The 8,288-nt window shown below is 51.5% G+C and overlaps 1 protein-coding gene across 1 annotated transcript; it reads right to left on the reverse strand.

Annotated features, from left to right (window-relative positions):
* Positions 1 to 1,161: 1,161 nt before the first annotated feature.
* Positions 1,162 to 7,677, reverse strand: LOC129196885 (olfactory receptor 14J1-like; the record flags this gene model as incomplete). The annotated part of the gene is made up of 2 exons (XM_054804855.1): positions 1,162 to 1,287; positions 7,216 to 7,677. Coding segments are annotated over 2 exons (588 nt in total), but the record flags the coding sequence as incomplete, so codon positions are not given.
* Between the last annotated feature and the right edge of the window lie 611 nt (positions 7,678 to 8,288).

Raw genomic sequence — 8,288 nt, forward strand, 5'->3', positions numbered from 1 at the left:
CGGCCTTGCTGAATTTCATGAGGATCGCATGGACCCACTTCTTGAGCTCGTCCAGGTCCCTCTGAATGGCATCCTGTCCCTCAGGCATGTCAAATGCACCACACAGCTTGGTGTCACCTGCACATTTGCTAAGAGTGCACTCATGTTGGACCTGAAACCTTCAAAAGACAGAGATAGCACCAACTCCCTGGGAAACCTTCTCATCGCTCATTGGCCCCCATCCTCCCATCATGCATTCACAACAGTGAAGCACCTGTCTCTGCCTGATTCCTTCCTGGTTGGTGTCTGAAGGCTCTCTATGGTCTCCCCAAAGCCACCTTTTCTCCTGACCGAACAAACCCAGCTGCCTCACCCTCCCAGAGTAAGAAAATTGACCTTAGACATGCATGCTGGAGATGTGTCAGTCCCTGCAGTCCTGCTGGATTCTCTTGCATCTGCAAAGGACTTCAGGGTTGTGAGAATATCATCACCTACCTGCCTTCCTACATCGGTCACTCTCACTTGTGCATGTCATCATGATGTTATGCACAGACGTTGCAGGCTCTGAGGAGAGCCCAACCTGAACAAGCCATCATTCACAATTGAACTTTGAAGTTAAAATGTTTCAGGCTCACAAGACAACATTACATCACTAGGAGAGGCTGGCTCTGGGGATGCCATGCTTGGTGCTCACCCCCCCACACAGGAGCAATTTAAGAATCACAAGAAGGAAATCAAGATTCACAGAAGCTACAACCAGAAGCAACAGAAACACCAAGGCATTCAGGCCAGAAGGGACCTTGCGGGTACTCCAGACCAACCTCCCACCCACTTCAGGATGAACAGTAAATTCCCACCATGTTCCTCAGGGCTTTCTTCAACAGTGTCCTGAAAATGTTTCCTGGGGATTTTGTCTGAGATCGTTGGGGGCCTCCTGGAACTCTCTGAGGAAGCTGCGGGTGCCTTTTGCTGCCAGGTCAGGAGAGTCACAGGATTCCTTCACTCCCAGCAATCTGCTTATAACATCCAGAAGCTTCTAACAAACTCTGTCCACCGTCCTTGATCAACAGGTGCATTGCTGAGAGGCTGATGAAGCTTTTCTGGCCTTTGGACTATTACCCCCTGCTGCTCTTCCATGTAGGAACCAATGATGCATCCAAACTGGGAAAGTATTGAGCATGACTACATGGCTCTGGGGGTGATGGTCAAGGGCTTGGTGGTCCAGGTGGTGTTCTCCTTGATCCTGCCAGTCAGGATGAGGAACCTGAGGCCTGGACGTATCCTGTTGGTCAACGGTTGGTTGCAGAGCTGGTATCAACAACAGGGGTTTAGTTTCCATGACCACGAGACCCTCACTGAGGATCAGCACCTGCTTGGACTAGATGGGGAGATTTATCCCCTGATGAAGTGGGGTAAAATTATCTTTGCTAACAGACTGGTGTATTGGGTCTGGCTGAGATGGAGTTAATTCTCCCCACAGCAGCCCTCATGGTGCTGTGCTGTTGTCCTGGTTTTAGCTGAGAGGGTTGATTTTCTTCATAGTAGCTAGTGTGGGGATATGTTTTGGATTTGTGCTGGAGACAGTGTTGATAATATAGAGATGTTTTTGTTCTATGGACTTATTGTGCGTTTACATGGGGCCAAGGCCTTTTCTGCTTCTTGCACTGCCCTGCCAGCGGGATGGCTGGGGGTGCACAAGAAGTTGGGAGGAGACACAGACAGGACAGGTGACCCAAACTGACCAAAGGGATATTCCATACCATATGACGTCATGCTCAGTTTATAAGGAGCTTGGGGGAAGAGAAGGGGGGGGCGGCGGCGTTTGGAGCAATGGCAATTGTCTTCCCAAGTAACCGTTACACGTGACAGAGCCCTACTTCCCTGGAGATGGCTGAACACCTGCCTGCCCATGGGGAGTGGTGAATGAATTCCTTGCTTTGCTTTGCTTGTGCACGCAGCTTTTGCTTTACCTATTAAAAGGTCTTTATTTCAACCCACGAGTTTTCTCACTTTAACTTTTCCAATTCTCTCCCCCATCCAGATTGGGGGGAGCGAGTAAGCGGCTGCGTGGTGCTTAGCTGCCGGCTGGGGTAAAACCACGACAGCTGTGTATTGGTAGCTAGCAAACTGTTGATAACACACCAGAGTTGTGGCTACTACTGAGCAGTGCCAGCACACATCAAGGCTGTCTTTCCAACATTTCTTTTTCCCCAGCAGCAGGCTGGGGGTAGGCAAGATCTTGGGAGGGGACACAGCCAGGGCAGCTGACCCAAACTGACCAAAGGGGTATTCCATACCATGTGACATCTGCTCAGCAATTAGAAACTGAGAACAGGGGGAAGAACAGGGCGGGGGCATTCACTGTTGTTTTTTTTTTTTAACGTTTGTCTTCCAGAGTAAGGGGTACGCATACTGAAGCCCTACTTCCCGGGAAGTGGCCGGACATCGCCTGCTGATGGGAAGTAGAGAATAATCTTTTTCTTTTTGCTTTGCTTCCGCACGCGGCTTTTTGCTTTAGCTACATTAAACTACCTTTATCTCAACCCACGAGTTTGGGGTTGTTTTTTCCATCCTCCTTTCTCCCCTCCCTGCCTTACTGAAGAGGGGAGTGATCGAGCGGCTCTGGTGGGCACCTGGCCCCCAGCCAGGGTCAACCCACCACAACTGGCAAACCTGGTAGGAAGACCTTTAAACTGGGAACGTTGGAGCAGTGAGAATAGCCAACAGTCATGTGAGGCAGTGATGGATGGAATAGGCCAGCAAAGTGTGATATGAACAAAAGGAAGATAACCATCAGGAAATCAGGGCTGGAGTGGAATCACCTCAAGCGAATGCACCCAAGTCAGACAGTGGCATTGGGACAGCCTTGTGGTGAACGATCTCATTCCCTTTCTGGACAATCAGCACGGCTGGGCACCTCTCTGAAGTGCCTGTGCACTAATGAGCACAGCGTGGGGAACCAAGAAGAGGAATTAGAAGTTTGTGGGCAGTTATGGAGCTGTGATCCCATTGGGAAAAGAGACATTCTGGGATACCTCACACAGCTGGAGTGCTAGGAGGGAGGGAGGGTGAATGACACCTCTTCAGAATGACCAGGACAGCTTTTTGCAGAGAAGAAGTTCACCTTTAAGTGAGAGAACATTGGGAAGGCATGGACCTCTGCCTTGGGATAAATGATGAGCCAGTCGAGAGCTTATGGGTCAGGATTAGCAGGCAAACCAACATGAGTGACCTTTTAGTGACTGCCTGTTATTGAGTGCTTGAACAGGAAGAAGTGGACAAGGCCTTCCTCAGACCACTGGAAGAAGCCTCATGTTCTCACACGCTGGTCCTCATGGGGGAATGGAACCACCTTGGTAGTTGCCTGAGGGGCAACATAGCAGGGCACAAGCCATCCAGAAGGCTTCTGGAGGACATGAGTGACAACTTCCTAAGGATGCAGAGATGGGATTAGGAAAACCAAAACCCATCTCGGGTTTAATCTGGTGTCCTGGTTTCAGCTGAGACAGAGTTAATTTTCTTCCCAGTAGCCAGTCTGGGGCTATGTTTGGGATTTGTGCTGGAAACAGTGTTGATAACATAGAGATGGTTTTGTTACACAGAGATGTTTTTGTTGTTGTTGTTGCTGTTCTTGCTGTTGTTGCTGTTCTTGCTGTTGTTGTTGTTGTTGTTGTTGTTACACAGAGTCAAGGCCTTTTCTGCTCCTCACACTGCCCTGCCAGCAGGATGGCTGGGGATGCACAAGAAGTTGGGAGGGGACACAGCCGGGACAGCTGACCCCAACTGACCAAAGGGACATTCCATACCATATGACATCATGCTCAGCTTATAAACGGCTTGGGGTAGAGGAAGGACAGGGGGGAGCGGCAGCATTTGGAGTGATGGCGTTTGTCTTCCCGAGTCACTGTTACATGTGACAGAGCCCTGCTTTCCTGGAGATGGCTGAACACCTGCCTGCCGATGTCTTGCTTTGCTTGCACGTGTGGCTTTTGCTTTGCTTATTGAACTGTCTTTATCTCAACCCATGAGTTTTCTTACGTTGACACTTCCAATTCTTTCCCACATCCCGCTGTGGGGGAGTGAGCGAGTGACTGCGTGGTGCTCAGCTGCTGGCTGGGGTAAAACCACAACAGTCCTTTTTTGGCGCCCAACATGGGACACGAAGAGTTTGAGATAGTAACAGATTTGATTGGAATGTGCTGGATTGAATTTATAGCTGTTATTGCTGTTTAGCTATTAATTGGCAGGCTCCTGTGCTTGCCATGGGCTTGCTTGCCTTACTGTGTAGTAGAGTCCTGTGCTCGTTAGTGGCTGCTTTTTGCTTTTGCTGCTCGCTGTGCTGCTGTACTGCTTATCATCTTACTCTGCTGTGCCTGGGAGCAGTTTGACAACAGCAATGGCAATGTGTCTGGGCTGGCAGATAGCCAGGGCATTGCTGCTGTTTCTGTGCCGCTGTCCTGGACAGGCTGGAACTCCTGTGTGCACTCAAGTTGAAGGCACTGTGACCTGTGGATGAGTCCACATGGGAGCAGGACACCCCAAAGCATCTATGGCCACGGTTATATCTGTGCTGCAGCAAGTATAGCTCTGGAGGGATTGTGAGCCAGGGATAAGTCCATGCTAGAGAAGGTACACCGGGGAAGCATCTGTGTCTGTGCATGGGGTCATGCTGGAGCACCTCAAAGTGTGTGGCCGTGGACGAGCCCGCGACATCGTGGTGCTCAGTTGCTGGCTGGGGTAAAACAATGACATCTGGTGAGGGACCTGAAGAACAACAAGAAAAGGCTTCTACAGGTACAGAGAGAACAGATGCAAGACCAGGGAAAATGTGGGCCCACTGGTACATGGGCCACAGGCCCTGATGACAAAGGATATGGAAAAGCCCAAGACACTCAGTGCCTTCCTCATCTTAGTCTTCACTGCAAAAAGTAGCCATCAGGCATCCCAGGGCCCTGAGACCAGAGGGGAATCTGGAGCAAGGAAGACTTAACGCTTGGTGCAGGAGTCTCAGGGTAGGGACCAGTTAAACAAACCAGACACACATAAGTCCACAGGTCCTGAGGGGATGCCCCCATCAGCAGTGTGCCCTGGTGGAAAGGAGGACAACAGCCTCCTGGACTGCCTTAGGAAGAGCAGTGCCAGCAGGTTGAGGGAGGTGATCCTTCCTGTCTACTCAGCACCGGTGACTCCACTTCTGCAGTGCTGTGTCCAGTGCTGGGCTGTCCAGGACAAGAGGGGTATGGGCTTCGTGGAGTGAGTCCAGCAAACAGGGCCACAAAGACGATTAATGGACTGGAGCGTCCTTCGTACGAGACGCTGAGAGAGATGGGACTGTTTAGCCTGGAGATGAGAAGGCTGCAAGGGGGTTCTTGTCAATCTAGACGAATATCTGACGGGAGGAAGTGAACAAGAGGGAGTCAGGCTCTTCTCAGTGATGCCCAGCCATAGGACGAGAGGCAATGGGCACAAACTGAAACACAGGAGGTTCTCTCTGAACATCAGGCAACACTTTTTGACTGATCACTAGAACGGGTTGCCCAGAGAGATTGTGGAGTTTCCATCCATGGAGATACCCAAACACTGTCTGGACATGGTCCTGCACAACCTGCTCCAGCTGACCATGCTTGAGTAGGAAGGGGTTGTACTAGACAGCCTCCAGATATGGGAAACTGTGGGGCATGGCATGAGAACTGCCAGAGGTGACAGAGAACAGTGTGAGAAGGGAACACAGGTACAGGCAGCACCGTGTGTCCCAGCTGGGTCTCACAGGCGGTTGAAGAGCAGAGATGTGAGAAGTGACCGGACTGCAGAGATAACTGAAGGGGAGCATCAGGGATCTTGTTGTCGGTCAAGTCTTGCAAGGCCTACAGTGCCCTGGGGAGCCATCAGAGAGGCCATTGAAGGGGCCAGGTGACGCAGGCAATGGTATAGGAACTAGCCAAGTTGGGGATGGGAACAGCAACCTTGGGATCAATGGGTGAGAAGTAATTGGTGAGGGTTGTTCAGTGGGGAGGAGAGTGGGGCAGAGAAAGGGAGGGATCCAAGTGGACTGAGAAGAAGAATCGTGTGGAAGGGGAGAGGCGAGGGATGCAAGGAGCCAGCTGCATGTGGGACAGGGTCAGGTCAGTGCTGGTCCAGCCCAACCCTGTGCCTGCTCACCGTGGTCTGTCCTGCCTTCTTCTTCAACTCTGCTCCTGGCTGTTTGCTGTGTGACTCTTCTCACCAGCGTGTGTCTGTTTGGGGGTGAAGATATGTACGTGCTTCTGTGGCCACGTCAAGCAGGGCAGGCTGGAGGAGGAGGACAGCAGGATGTGGAGAGACCCAGGGCTGGAGTGGCCTGGTGAGGAATGGCCCCAAGGCTGTGCATGGCACCTGGGCAGACCCAAAGCCCAGGCCCACACTGGAGGGACTGTGGCTGTGTCTGTTCTGGTGGGTACGTGCTGCAGGGGATGCACAGACCACTTGTCACCTTCACACCAGACCAGCCGGAGAGGGGACTGGGAGGGGTCTGTTTGTGGTGGTCATGGTGGTGTGTGTGCTGCTGGAGGTGTGGTAGCTGTAAAGGTGCTGTCCCTGGTTGGAGGTGGTCTGTGACGGGTCACCTCTGTCCATCTTTGTTTCCTTGCAGATACCGGGATTTAGCACTTTCTCTATGGGTGAATCCAGCTTGGGCCATCGCTCACCTTGGGGTGGGTCCAGTCACTGCCCACCACAGACATCTGCAGGCAATGATGAGCTTTCCTCTCCAAAACACAAGGAGAAACAGGCCCTTTTGGGGTGAAATTCCTTGGGCCTGTTGCTTACATCAGATTTTGAAGAACAGCTCAATTGTAAGGAACTGCATTGACGACATGCCACTTTATTGCAGAGGTGCTATGAGAGAGTCTTCTCTGACCCAGGGTTAGGCACTTCTTTTATACAGGTGAGACACAGCAAGTTCATTCCTCAGTAGCAGTCAGAAGAATCTAAATATTCATTTAGGAATAGAATAAACACCAACACAAATATTAAAAACAAACAAACGAACAACCAAACAAAACAAACCACAGCACAACCAAAAACCAAACAGATAACACTGACGATAATGATAAATACAAACAAAATAAAGGTCTGCTATTAGATAGTCTGAGAGTCACTTCTGAAGAGACATGGAAGGTTTATAATGACTCAAAAACATCCATGAAATCACTCCTTGAGCTCCTGGTTCCTCACGCTGTAGATGAGGGGGTTCACTGCTGGAGGCACCACCGAGTACAGAACTGCCACCACCAGGTCCAGGGATGGGTAAGAGATGGAGGGGGGTTTCATGTAGGCAAATGCAGATGTGTTGATAAACAGGGAGACCACGGCCAGGTGAGGGAGGCACGTGGAAAAGGCTTTGTGCCGTCCCTGCTCAGAGGGGATCCTCAGCACAGCCCTGAAGATCTGCACATAGGACACCACAATGAAAACAAAACAACCAAATGCTACACAGACACTAACCACAATAATCACAACTTCCCTGAAGTAGGAATGTGAGCAGGAGAGCTTGAGGATCTGAGGGATTTCACAGAAGAACTGGTCCAGGGCATTGCCCTGGCAGAGTGGTATAGAAAATGTATTGGCCGTGTGCAGCACAGCAGTGAGAAACCCACTGCCCCAGGCAGCTGCTGCCATGTGGACACAAGCTCTGCTGCCCAGGAGGGTCCCGTAGTGCAGGGGTTGGCAGATGGCAACGTAGCGGTCGTAGGCCATGACAGTGAGGATAGAATACTCTGCTGAGATCAGAAAGAAAAAGAAGAAGACCTGAGCAGCACATCCTGTGTAGGAGATGGCCCTGGTGTCCCAGAGGGAATTGGCCATGGCTTTAGGGACCGTGGTGGAGATGGAGCCCAGGTCGAGGAGGGAGAGGTTGAGGAGGAAGAAGTACATGGGGGTGTGGAGGTGGTGGTCGCAGGCTATGGCAGTGATGATGAGGCCATTGGCCAGGAGAGCAGCCAGGTAGATGCCCAGGAAGAGCCAGAAGTGCAAGAGCTGCAGCTCCCATGTGTCTGCGAATGCCAGGAGGAGGAACTCAGTGATGGAGCTGCTGTTGGACATGTGCTTCCGCTGGGCACTGGGACCTGTCCAGGGAGGAAAAGTCAGTGAAGAGCTAGGGGAGACTTCTATGAGGAAGAGGCTTAGTGATGAGTGAGGAGAGCCGGTTGGTTCATCAGCCCTGGTCTCAGCCGCCCTGTGCTGGCACCTCTTTGAGCTGCAGGATGATCGCACCCGGACGTTCCCCCCAAAAGGAACTGGGCCCTGCTGAGAGCAGAGGAATCCATTTCCCA

Source organism: Grus americana, chromosome 27, assembly GCF_028858705.1.
Source record: "Grus americana isolate bGruAme1 chromosome 27, bGruAme1.mat, whole genome shotgun sequence".
Lineage (NCBI taxonomy): Eukaryota > Metazoa > Chordata > Aves > Gruiformes > Gruidae > Grus > Grus americana.